We start from the raw sequence: 13535 nt of genomic DNA on the forward strand, positions 1-13535 counted from the left end.
ACGTTCCTTCCTTCCTTCCTTCCTTCCTTCCTTCCTTCCTTCCTTCCTTCCTTCCTTCCCTCCTTCCTTCCAAAACCCTGTTAATTTAACAATGAGTGCTCTAAAAAAAAATATATATATATTACAGGTAAAAAGATGAAAAAAAGATATACCATACAAACACAAAGCAAAAGAAAGCTGGATTAACTATCAACCAAGTAGATTGCAGATCAAGAAATATTTCCAATAAGGAAGAAAATTACATAATTATGAAAGCATTGGTGGGGTGCGGTGGCTCACACCTATAATCCCAGCACTCTGGGAGGCCGAGGCGGGCAGATCACCTGAAGTCAGAAGTTCAAGACCAGCCTGACCAACATGGTGAAACCCTGTCTTTAAAAAAAAAATTATGAAAGCATTGATTCACCAAGAAGACGTAATAATCATAAATATGAATATATGTAGTAACAGTTTTAAAATTCATGAAGCAAAAAATGACAGAACTACAAAGAAATAAAAATAGAAAGAGCCATAATAATACTCAGAGATTTCAATAACTATTTCAGTAGGTGGTAGAACAAGTAGACAATACATCAGTAACGGTATAGAAGATCTACAGAGCATTATCAGCCAACCTAACCTAATTGGTTATTTACAATTTCTTTTGCTCTTCCTTTATTCTTGAAGAACTTCCTTTAGAAGAACTTTTGCTGAACAAGCACTTTTGAGCAGTTTTGTTAGAAACAAAATTTTAAAATATTTCTTCTGAAAATATATTTATTTGGCCTTCACTCTCCAAGGATATTTTTCTTGTATGTAGAATTCTATGTTTGTAATTTCTTTTCTTTCCTCTTTTCTTTTCCTTTTCCTTTCCCTTTTCCCTTCCCTTCCCTTCCCCTTCCCCTTCTTCCCCTTCCCCCCCTTCCCCTTATTCCCCTTTCCCTACTTCCCCTTCTTCCCCTACTTCCCCTTCTTCCCCTTCTTCCCCTTTTTCTACTTCCCCTTCTCCTACTTTACCTTCTCCTTCTCTCACTTCTCCTTCTCCCCGTTCTGCTAGAATTTGGCAGTGAATTTTTCTGGTCCAGGATTTAACCAAAAAAAATTTCTGGACCAGAAAAATTCACTGCCAAATTCCAGCTGATAGACAGTTTCAGAGCTCAGTCCTGGTCTGTTCAAGGTTTTAATTTCTTCCTGATTTTGTGTTTCTAGGAATAGATTTTCTAGTTTGTGTGCATAGAGGTGTTCATAATTGACTCTGAGGATCTTTTGTATTTCTGTGGGATTGGTTGTATCATCAACTTTGTCATTTCTGATTGTGTTTATTTTGATTTTTTTTTTTAATCTAGCTAGTAGTCTATTAGTTTCTTTATCCATTCAAATAACCAGCTTTTGGTTTTGTTGGTTCTTTGTATGGACTTTTTTTTTTTTTTCTGGCTCAGTTTTGTTTGGTTCTGCTCTGATTTTCTTTATTTTGTTTCCTCTGCTAGCTTTGGGGTTAGTTGTTTGTGTTTTTTTAGTTCCTCTAGATGTGATATTAGATTGTTAATTTTAGATTTTTCTAGTTTTTTGAGTTAGGCCATTAGTGCATTTTTTTTTTTTTTTTTTTTTTCTGAGACAGAATCTTGCTCTGTCACCCAGGCTGGAGTACAGTGGCTCAGTCTCAGTTCACTACAACCTCCGCCTCCTGGGTTCAAGTGACTCTTCTGCCTCAGCCTCCCAAGATTACAGGTGCCCATCACTAGGCCTGGTTAATTTTTTTTGCAGTTTTGGTAGAGACAGAGTTTTACCATGTTGGCCAGGCTGGCCTGGAACTGCTGCCCTCAGGTGATCTGCTCTCCTCAACCTCCCAAAGTGTTGGGATTACAGGCATGAGCCGCTGCGCCTGGACTAAAGTTTCCTCTTAACACTGCTTTGGCTGTATCCCAGAGGTTTTATTACGTTGTGTCTTTGTTTTCGTTTATTTCAAAGAATTTTTAAATTTCTGCCTTAATTTCATTGTTTACCCAAAAGTCATTCAGGAAAAAGTTGTTTAATTTCCATATAATTCTATGGTTTTGAGAGATCATCTTGGTATTGATTTCTATTTTTATTCTGTGTTCTGAGAATATGGTTGGCATGATTTCAGTTTTTTTGCATTTACTGAGACTTTATAGCTGAGCTTATGGTTGATCTTGGAGTATGTTTTGTGTGCAGATGAGAAGACTGTGTATGGGTGGAAAAGAATGTTGATGGGTGGAGTAGTATCCTGTAGATGTCTGTTTGGTCCAATTGAGACAAGTTTTGAATTTAAGTCCAGAATTTGTTAGTTTTCTGCCTTCATGACATGTCTAATGCTGTCAGTGGGGTGTTGAAGTCCCCTGCTATTATTGTGTGACTAAGTCTGTTCCTAGGTCTAGGAGTAGTTGTGTTATATATTTGGTTGCTCTACTGTTAGGTGCATATATATTTAAGATAGTTTTCTTGTTGAATGGCACTAGATAATATTATGTTATGCCATTTTTTGTTCTATTTAACTCTTGATAATTTATCATTTATTTTATCTTATATAAGAATAGTGACTCCTGCTCTTTTTCTATGTTCTCTTTGTGTGATAGGTCTTTCCCTAACCCTGTACTTTGAGCCTATGAGTGGTGTTATACGTAAAATGGGTCTCTTAAATATGGTAGATGGATGAGTTCTGTTTTTTTATCCAACATGCCATTCTGTGCCTTTTGAGCGGGGCATTTAGACCATTTACACTCATAATTAATATTGATATGTGAGGTTTTGATTCTTTCATGAAGTTCTTAGCTGGTTGCTTTGTAGTTTCTTTTGTGTGGTTGCTTTATAAGGTTTGCAAGCTATGTACATGTGTATTTTTGTGGTAGTAGGTGTTGTAATGCCAGTAATGCCAGTAACTCTCAATAATGCCAGGAACTTGTAGGTTTGGCTACTTTACATGGTCTTATATTTCTTGAAGATTTTTTCATTTTTTAACCTTTTTTTTTTTTTGGTCTGACTGATTTGAAAGATCAGTCTTCAAGCTTTGAAGTTCTTTCTTTTGGTTAGTCTAGTTTGCTGATAAAACTTTCAATTTTATTTTGTAATTTCTTAAGTGAGTTTTTCAGTTCCAGGATCTCTGATTGATTTCTTTTTAAGATGTTTAATCTCATTCATTTCCTGGATTGCTTTAGAAGTTTCTTTGTATTAATTTTCAACATTGTCTGGGATATCATTGAGCTTACTTGCAGGCCATGCTTTGAATTCTTTATCTGTCATTTCTGAGTTTCCATTTTGGTTATGGACCATGGTTGGAGAGCCATTGTGATCCTTTGATGGTGTCACCACACTCAGATTTTTCATGGTGTCTGAAATTTTGTGCTGGTTCCTTCTCCTTTGGAGATGCTGACACTTCTGACTTTTGTAATAGTTTTCATGCTGTTAAGATTTTTTTTTTTCTTTCTCTATAATAATTTTTTTTTTTTTTTTTTTTTGTGGTTTTCTTTCCCTTTCCCTCCTTCCATATAGGGGGTGGCTATAGAGAATGCTGGGTAGGGTCTTTGGACTTTGCTTCTATAGCTTTGTGTACTTTCGTCAGCAGGTTTTATATTGGGCTGTGCATTTAAACCTACAAGCCATTAGATGGCAGTTATGAGTAAAAGTGATCTTTGGCCAATTTGTTTAATGGGAGAAGCTCTCTGTTGCCTCAGGCAATAGGCTAATGTGTGGAGTGCATGGTGGTCTGAGCCCCCTCCTCTGCTCTGGAGGAGTGGGACACAAAATGGGCATTTCCAGACCGGGCAGGTCCTACTAGAGGTCTCCTTATGTCTGGCATCAGTGCTAAGGGAGAATTCAGTGGGCAGTCCCTAAGTGCCCAGAAGAGTGTGTAGGCATAGTGATGGGAAACCTCAGTCCCAAATTCTCTGCATGGGCATGTGGGATGGCCTAAACTCCTAATCCAGGAAAGTAGGTTTTCCAGATTCCTGGAGATCTGCTGAGTTTGAAATGGAAAGGGTCCATTTCAAATCCAGTGCACCACAATTTCTGCACTGGAATGGTGGGACGCCTCAGGATACAGAACCAGGCCAGCAGGTACTATGAATGCCTTGAGATAGGGCTGGATGTGGAACAGAGAGGACCCCTGTACCAGGATCTCTGCATAGGAATGGTGCAGAGAGGGCTGTTCCAGGTGAGTGGGTAGTCTGAATGCCTGGAAATCTGCCTGGGCATGGAGCAGAGAGAGCTCCTCTTGCACCAAGATTTTTGCACAGAGGAATGAGGTGAGTCAGGCTGCTGGACTAAGCAGCTGCTCTGGATGCCTGGAGATCTCCCTGGGCATGAAGCATAGAGGACCCCTCTGAACCTGGATCTCTGCAAAGGAAGAGTGGGGTGACTCAGGCTGCCAGTCTGGGCAAGCAAGTGCATTGAATTCCTGGAGATCTGCCTGTGCATCCTGCTGCGTCATGTGGAATAGGGCTCAGGTTGCTAGTCCATGGGAGTGGGTGCTTCACATGCCTGGAGATCTGCCTGGGCATGGAGGAAAGAGGGTCCAGTGCCATGATCTGTGTTTACGAGGGATGGGGAGGGTTGAATGCCTGGGTTTCTGCCTGAGAGTGGAGCAGAGAGGGCCCTGCTGCACCACAATGTCAGGGTTGCCGGCTGGGGGACTCAGCAATGGCACATGCAGACTGGTTCCAGGTCACCAAGCTGCCCCTGGTTGGCAAGTCTCATTGTCCAGGAGATATTGCGGCTCTAGCCACTTTCCTCCCACCCCAGGCCTATGACGGGGCATGCCTGTGTGGCCACATGTCAGATTTCCAGGTTGTATTGTATGTGCTTGAATTCAAACTGGCATCCTGCTCTTGGTCCCTGCAACTTTTCCTGGTGTTTTTCCCTCACAGTATCTCCATACCTCTTTCTCAGCTCCAGGTCTTGGGAGAAACAAAGTGCTCTCAGGATCTAGGATGCCCTTCATGATTCTGGTAGATTCCTGCTTTTCTTCTTGAATTAAAGCTCAGAGTTTATTTTTATGTGCTATCTTATTGTTTCCAAGTGGCTGAGAAATGCTAAAACCCTCAAATCTGCCATCTTTGGGGAAAAAAAAAAAAACTAAAAAACTACTGTAATTTTAAACTGGTATTATACTTACATTAATATTTCTTTTAAAAAGTTTAATAATTTTTATTTTGCTGAATTTAAATCCTTGAAGAAAAGAAACGTAAAACATGTTAGTATTTTCCTAATATTAACTGTTAAGTTTTATTACTAAGATTTGAATTAAAAAAATGAATGATTTTGTATGCGTCATTTTATGCAGTTACAATGTGATATTGACCTGGATGCCTTTAGTTCATATTTTAAAAGGAATCAAACTTCTTTTTATATTCTTGCTCTTCTATTGATCACTAGAGGTTGAAGATATTTCCTTTTTGTTCAGAATGTTTTCTGACTTACTAATCATCAAAATTCTTATCTAGGAGGATACTGATAATCTTTAATTTTTTTTTCTTCTTTTTTTTGAGATGGAGTCTCGCTTTGTCACCCTGGCTAGAGTGCAGTGGCATCATCCCGGCTCACTGCAACCTCCACCTCCCCAGTTCAATCAATTCTCCTGTCTTAGCCTCCCAAGCAGCTGGGACTATAAGTGCCCGCCACCACGCCCAGCTGATTTTTGTATTTTTAGGAGAGATGAGGTTTCACCATATTGGTCAGACTGGTCTCTAACTCCTGACCTCAGGTGATCCACCTGCCTCGGCCTCCCAAAGTTCTGGGATTACAGGCATGAGCCACCATGCCTGGCCTGATATCCTTAATTTTTAAAAGTAATTGTAAGGGTCTCTAATTACTGTTGTTGTTCTAAATGTTTATGAGGAAGGGAATGCTATAATGAATCAGTTGAATTTCAGTTTCAGTATTACTTTGCTTATACTAAAATCAGAAGACCCTCATGTATGTAATCATTTATTGAGACAGAGTCAATATACTTTGCTTATACTAAAATCAGAAGGCCCTCTCTCTATATATATGAGACAGAGTCTTGTTCTGTTGCCCAGGGTGGAGTGCAGTGGTGCAATCTGAGCTCACTGCAGCCTCTGCCTCCCAGGTTCAAGCAATTATCCTCCCTCAGTCTCCAAAGAAGCTGGGATTACAGGCACGTGCCACCACGCCCAGCTTATTTTTTGTGCTTTTAGTAGATACTGGGGCTGGGATGGTTCTGAACTCCTGAAATCAGGTGATCTGCCCGCCTCCGCCTCCCAAAGTGCTGGGATTACAGGCATGAGGCACCGTGTCTGGCTGCCTCATAGATCTTTACAAATTAAATTAGATTACCATATAATTTTTGAGAAATGAATGGGAAATTTATTTTTAGCAGTCCTTTGGTTTTAAATCTTTTTACTTTTGTAATTATTTCTGATTACCATTCATTATTAGCTTGCTTTCTTGTTTTTCATGGTGATAATTACTTGGAAATTTAAATAGGTGCTACCATTAAAGAATGTTTTCTTTCTATTGACTTAAAATAACAGGTTTTGGTAACCTTCATAGGACATTGATAAGCCTGTAGCAGAAGGAAGAAAGTCTCAAACTAGCTTGATGCACACGTTACATATAAATATGTACATGGAAAAGTCACATCATTTCTTACTTTCCAATTTCTTCTCATTTCTTAGTTTTCATCAAAAGGAACTCTAGCCTAAGATAAGCAGGATTTTTAATACCAGAAATGTGTATTAAATTTCCTTCTATGTTATTTGAAATAGGTTTATAATAATATGAAAAGTGTATATATTAAACCTTTCCATTTAAAAATTGTACTTAAAATAGTTTGTTTTTAATTTTTATTCATTCAGTGTTATCTACAAACTTCTGGCATCAAAAAGCGAAGGAATCAGGGTACAAGCTCTTAAGGCAATGGGTTATTTTTTAAAACATCTGGCGCCAAAGTAAGTATGCATGAAATCTAAGATGGACTGTTGTATTCTACTTATTTATTTTATAAATCTTTGGAGTAGCAATTTTGTTCTATAGTTCTGTAGTTTTTCTTTTATTTTTCTTCCTAATTGCTGTATAAATGTAATCCAGTCACTAGTACATATTTTGAAAATTAAGTTGAATAGTTTTTTGTACATAAAATTATTTAAATTATTCGTGTATTTAATGTGAATTATGAGAATTAGTTTGGATAACTTGCAATCAAGAAACTGTGGAGACTTGATTTCAGGTGTCACACCAATTTTGCTTTATCTGCATTGCAGAGTAATAGAGTAACCTGGATGTTTGTTACATAGTGTGTTCTGCTGTATACAGAGAGTTTTATTTTCTTAGCTGAATGCAGATACTCATGTTCTCTACCTCTTGTTCTTTGTACGAAATTAGTTTATTTTAAAAATAAAATGTTGGGGGTAGAACAAGTGTTGGTAAACTGTAGTCTCTAGGAATCCAGCTAACCACCCATAAATAAAGTTTTATTGGAAAATAGCCACAATAATTAATTTGTGTATCATCTGTGGCTTTCATGATACAAGGGCAATGTTGAATTGTGACAGAGATCACCTGGTCCACAAATTCGAAAATATTTACCCCTTAGCCATTTGCGGAAGAACTTTGCAGACCCCAAGGGTAAAGCTTGTGATCCTTTAGTTTCTGAATTTATACTTGGAAGGTTAATTTTGGTATATATGTTTTCATAGTATTTATTTTTAAAAATTATGTTGCATTTCTTCTACTTTTTCTCCACATTGTTTTTCTACTTAAGTACTTATTTTACTTTAGATGATCATCCCCAAGAGATACTAAGTTAGTGCTGGTAAATCATAGCAACTTAGCTAAATAAATAATTGCTCTGAAGATTTTGAGGAGGTTTTTGCTGTGCATAGGCAAACTTTTTTTTTTTTTTTTTTTTTAACTTTTGCTATGCTTATATAGTAGTTAGCATTTCTCTACTTAAAGGTTTTGTGGCCTTAAGAGTGCTATAGTAAAGATGGTTGGGAGAGTAATTGAGTTGGGAATTGCTTGTAATGTGAAAAAAATTTTGTTTCCTTCATCCAGCATGCGTACTAAGTAGAGCACAGAAAAGCTCTACATTTGATGATTTCTTTCTGTGTAATTGCAGGAGGAAAGCTGAAGTCATGCTTGGGCATGGATTGTTTTCATTGCTTGCTGAAAGGCTCATGCTTCACACAAATTTAATCACAATGACCACATATAATGTCCTATTTGAGGTAAGAATGTACTTAGGATTTACTCTACCAAATTTCTTATTATAAAAATGCATCTTAACATTGTGTAGGTAAATAAGTTCATTTATTTTTATTTTACTTTATTTTTTGAGACAGAGTCTCATTCTGTCACCCAGGCTGGAGTGCAGTGGCACAGTTTTGGCTCACTGCAACTTCCACCTCCTGAGTTCAAGCGAGCCCCTTGTCTGAGCCCCCCGAGTAGTTGGATTATAGGCTCATGGCACCATGCCTGGCTAATTTATGTATTTTTAGTAGAGGCAGGGTTTTGCTATGGTGGCCAGGCTGGTCTCAAACTTTGGCCCTCAGGTGATCCACCGCCTCAGCCTCCCAAAGTGCTGGGATTACAGGCATGAGCCACCATGCCAGCCAGATTATATAGGTTTGTAATGTACAGCTTTGAAATGATATAAAGGAGATGTGGCTGCATTTGAATGTATTATTAATCTATGTATTTCTAAACAGTATCGTTTCCATTTAAGTATTCCCTCCATTGTATTAACTATTTGATGTCTCATTTTATAATTAAGAAAACACAGAGTAATAATGCTTAAGTTATTTTGGAAGCATAATATTTAGCATGAAAATATTGGACTAAAAATATACTATATTTTGATTAGCATTGTACTTAGAGTTCATTAACAGTGATGCTAATCCAATGATTTGCTAATGTAATCTATTGTTTTACTTCTGTAGATTCTTATAGAACAGATTGGTACTCAGGTGATACATAAACAGCATCCAGATCCCGATTCTTCAGTAAAGATACAAAACCCTCGTATGTATTTTATATACTTTAACAAAAGCTACCTTTTGACACTTAAAAAGAAAGTCACTGTGAACAGCCTATAGTTGATGTTGTTGAAATAGATTGTTAGATGAATATTTCACTAAGGGTGATGATATTATATTAGTTTTGTTTATGTTTTATGTTGAATGTGACTTCGAATCAACCTTAAGTTATATGGAAATCCTTATATAAAGGGTTTGAAGAATTGTTTGCTTAAGGTCTTGATTTAATGTATGTCCAGACTTTCATCAAAATTTTGGTTGTGCTATTTAGTGATATCAGGCAAAACTACATGAACCATGGAGGTAGTTTTAAATTTCTGTGAATAAAAAATACCAAATTTGGAATAGAAAAATATGTCTTCTTTATTGTTTATGAACATAGTCTTATTAAACAGTCTTTTCTTTTGATATTTAGAATTCTTAAGCACTTGTACAAAGTATACCTTTTTCATCTTTCTAAGATCATGTTAAAATTATTAGTTTGTAGAGTTTTGAAATGTAATTACATTTTATGTGGTTAGGTGTGTTTGTGTGTGTGGCACTCCAGTGCTGATTTTAAAAATACGTGGCTTTGAAGTTTAATTTTTCTCAGCTTTCAGAGAAACATGATGTCATTATTTTGAGAATGAAGAGAAAATCTTGTATTTATAGATATATATATAAATGTACATTTCATATATGTTATGTGATGATAGAGAAGATTACTAGTATAAGAATTTTAGAATTTATTTGTCTTAGTCTAGTCTCTTTTATGCTGCTATTACAGAATACCTGAGACTGGGCAATTTATGAAGAACAGAAATTTATTTTCTCTCAATTCTGAAAGCTTAGAAGTCCAAGATCCAGGTGCCTCCATTTAGTTTGCTGATGGCTGCTCTCTGCTTTCAATAAAGGCTGAATGGCAAGCTCACCAAACGTTATGTGAAGCCTGTTTTATAAGGACTTTAATCCTATTGAGGGAGAAGTCCTCCAGGCTTAATCACCTTCTTAAAGGCCTTACTTCTTAATAACATTACATTAGCACACTGAATTTTGGCAGAGACACTTTAAAATTATCTGTATTGCTATAAACAATAGCAATTATCTACCTAATATATTGGCCCAGAAAAGACAGGTAGTATAGTTAGGTGATTAAAAATAGAGGCTGCATGTGTTGAACTCCTGGTTATATGTCTAACTAGTTGTGGTGTGCATTTCTTTATTTTTGAGCTTTATTTATCTCTAAAATGAGGATATTAGTTTCTATTGTGTAAAGATTACATGAATTAATAATTGCTTTCTTAAAACAATGGTAATATATCCTCAAAATTAGTGGCAATTATCTCATTATTATGTCTATCATCATTATTGTAATCATTGTTCAGGTAGCCAACTTTTGAATTTGTTATTAGAGGAATTCAGAAATTGCTCCCCAAATATCAGTAATTGTATGACTGAGTATCTTCGTTTTTGCTATTTTGAAATAATTGTTTAGATTCACCAAAATCCTTAGCAAAAGGTTAGTTTAGAATTCCTAAATTTTCAATTGAATAAAAATTTGAAATATCATGTAATTTTAAATTCAGAATTATAGCTGTTTTTATTTTTTATCTGCAAAGTCCTACCTTTTTTTTTTGAGACTACAGCTTTGACTTCCCAGATAAGGCAGTCCTCCCACCTGAGCCTCCCAAGTAGCTGGGATTACAGGCACTCACCATCACAGCCAGCTAATTTTTAAATTTTTTGTAAGGGTCTCACTGGGCAACCCTATGTTGAGACTGGTTTCAAACTCCTGGGCTCAAACATTCCCCCTACCTTGGCCTCCCAAAGTGCTGTTATTACAGGCATGAGCCATGGCACCTGCTCTAAGTACATATTTTTAAAAGAATCTTTAAAAAAAATTTAAGCTAAGTTCAGGAGCTTATTTATTTATTTAGAGACAGAGTCTTGCTATGTTGCCCAGGCTGGAATACAGTGGCAGGATCTCTGCCTCCTGGTTCAAACGATTCTCCTGCCTCAGCCTCCTGAGTAGTTGGGAATACAGGCGCCTGCTACCAGGCCTGGCTAATTTTTATATTTTTTGTGGAGACGGGTTTTCACCATGTTGGCCAGGGTGGTACTCTTGACCTCAGATGATCCGCCTGCCTTGGCCTCCCAAAGTGCTGGGATTATAGGCATGAGCCACCATGCCCAGCCTAATTTAAGCTAAATTCTAGATATTTAAATAGCTTTGTGCTAAGACCATTACCATAGTAGTTTAGTTTGCATTTTCTTGGGGGATGGGATATTGAATGGGTTTTAATTTCCTTTGGGTTTTTTGTGTCTAATTTTACTTTTAAGATTATGAAGGAAAGTCTTCACACCTTTAAAAATTCACTATGATAAATGAAAGGCTGTGTGCATACCATAAATTATGATGAGAAATCTAAGAATTTATCTTTTTCTGAGATTTTGATTATTGTGTTTTTCTAATTTTATTTCAGTATTATTTTTTGAGACAGAGTCTCGCTCTGTTGCTGAGTCTGGAGTGCCGTGGTGCAATCTTGGCTCAGGGCATCCTCCCCCTCCTGGGTTCAAGTGATTTTCCTGTCTCAGCATGCTGAGTAGCTGGGATTATAGGCATGCTAACACACCTGGCTAATTTTTATATTTTCAGTAGAGACAGTGTTTTACCATGTTGGCTAGGCTGGCCTCGAACACCTGACCTCAAGTGATCTACCTGTCTCAGCTTCCCAAAGTGTTGGGATTACAGGCGTGAGTCAATTCTCCTGGCCTAGTTGTTTTTAAGATCAGCTTTACTATTTGGTATATCTCAGAGAGAATAAGCAGTTTTACTAACATTTAATTCATTTATAGTTTAACTTGTTTTAACATTTTAAAATTCAGTTTTATTTTTGCACATTTGAATCACGAAATAAATTTCCTTTCTAAGTTATAAATGCTTTCTAATGAATATACTGTCATTTCTTTCCATAGGTTATTTTTTTAATAACAGAAGAGGATGTCTTTAGTAGACATTGTGTTAGGGGAACTAAAGAAATTACAGTAGATCGATGACCTTCTATCATGAGTTTTTTGTTCAGTTTGGTTTTTACTTATTTATAAATTGTCTTACAGAGATACTAAAAGTAATTGCGACCCTACTTCGAAATTCTCCCCAGTGCTCAGAGAGCATGGAGGTTCGCAGAGCCTTTCTTTCTGACATGATTAAACTTTTTAATAACAGTAGAGAAAACAGGAGGTAAGCTGAATGAGAAAGCATTTATTTGCAGTGTTCAAGTCTACTTTTGTATAAGCCCATTTCATCTTAGAAAAATTGCTTTAAAAATATATTAAGGATATGTAAATAATGTAGCACATAGTTAAGTTAAAGTTTTTAGTACCACATTGTTGAATTGTTCTTAATGTATAATTAAATTTTTTTTTTTTTTTTTTTTTTTGGTGGGAGGTTGTTACTTTGGTTTAAACTTTTAAGAATTCTTTCAGATGATTTTTTTTTCTTCAGTAATTTAGTATCCTCTTATAATTTTCAGGAGCTTGCTACAATGCTCTGTGTGGCAAGAGTGGATGCTTTCTCTCTGCTATTTTAATCCTAAGAATTCAGATGAGCAAAAGATAACAGAAATGGTATATGCCATATTCAGAATCCTGCTTTACCATGCAGTCAAATATGAGTGGGGTGGCTGGCGTGTATGGGTAGATACTTTATCAATCACTCATTCAAAGGTAAGTTTCTTTATGAAAGAATATTGTAGCATTTAAAAAATCTATAATTTTGAATTTTAGTCATTTAAAAAATTCAGATAGTTAAAATCGAGGAAAAAAGGCAAATTATTTTCTGAAAGTACAGCAAAATGAAAGCTTCAAAAGGTTATCAATAGAAATAAATATAAAGCATTTCTAATTCTTTAGCATCAAAATAACTTTTTCTAATGTTGTTTTACATGTACTTATCTTTATAATGCTAAATCTATTGCCACAGCATAAAGGAATTTATATTAGGGTGGTGCGAAAGTAGTTGCAGTAAAAACCACAGTCACTTTTGCACCAACCTAATATTTTTTTTTTCCCCAAGGAAGCCAAGTTTACAAATAGGAGTCTCAGAATTTTATGCTAGTTAGAAGCTTTTGAACACAAGGTGGCGCACTATATTCAAAGATGAGCAATTGTTTAGCAATGTAAGGTAGTTGAGTAAACAGAAAAGCTCTGGCTCATGTTTGCCTTTTGCTCATGTTGCAGGTAGCTTAAAAAAATGGGTTTGGAAGAATGCGTTCTTTTTTTTTTTGCTTAAATTAAGCTAAAGTAAGTTTAGTTATTTATAGCTTAAAATTTTTCTTTTAAAAATACTATAAGCATACAGAAAGGATCACTGTTTATGAAATTGGGTCACCTCTCTGCAATTGCTTTGTCTCCTCTTCTTCGCCTGACCCCCAACACCACTAACTTGTATTTGGTGTTGTCTTTTGTCTTTTCTGTACTTTTGCTACGTATATAAAACTCTAAACAATAAAGAGTTTTATTTTTTTATGTTTGCACTTAAATGCAAGCATACTGAATGCATTTTTCTCT

The 13535-nt window shown here is 36.2% G+C and overlaps 1 protein-coding gene across 3 annotated transcripts in view; it reads left to right on the top strand.

Annotated features, from left to right (window-relative positions):
• Positions 1–13535, top strand: part of LRBA (LPS responsive beige-like anchor protein) — a 726864-nt gene that overhangs the window by 121185 nt on the left and 592144 nt on the right. For all 3 annotated transcript variants that reach the window (XM_032246531.1, XM_032246532.1, XM_032246533.1), the window contains exons 18-22: positions 6810–6902; positions 8072–8180; positions 8892–8973; positions 12084–12207; positions 12500–12692. In XM_032246531.1, the coding sequence (XP_032102422.1) occupies positions 6810–6902; positions 8072–8180; positions 8892–8973; positions 12084–12207; positions 12500–12692 (601 nt within the window). The remainder of the gene's footprint in view (positions 1–6809; positions 6903–8071; positions 8181–8891; positions 8974–12083; positions 12208–12499; positions 12693–13535) is intronic.

Source organism: Sapajus apella, unplaced genomic scaffold, assembly GCF_009761245.1.
Source record: "Sapajus apella isolate SASKATOON/1434 unplaced genomic scaffold, GSC_monkey_1.0 scaffold61, whole genome shotgun sequence".
In the NCBI taxonomy this organism is placed as follows: Eukaryota; Metazoa; Chordata; class Mammalia; order Primates; family Cebidae; genus Sapajus; species Sapajus apella.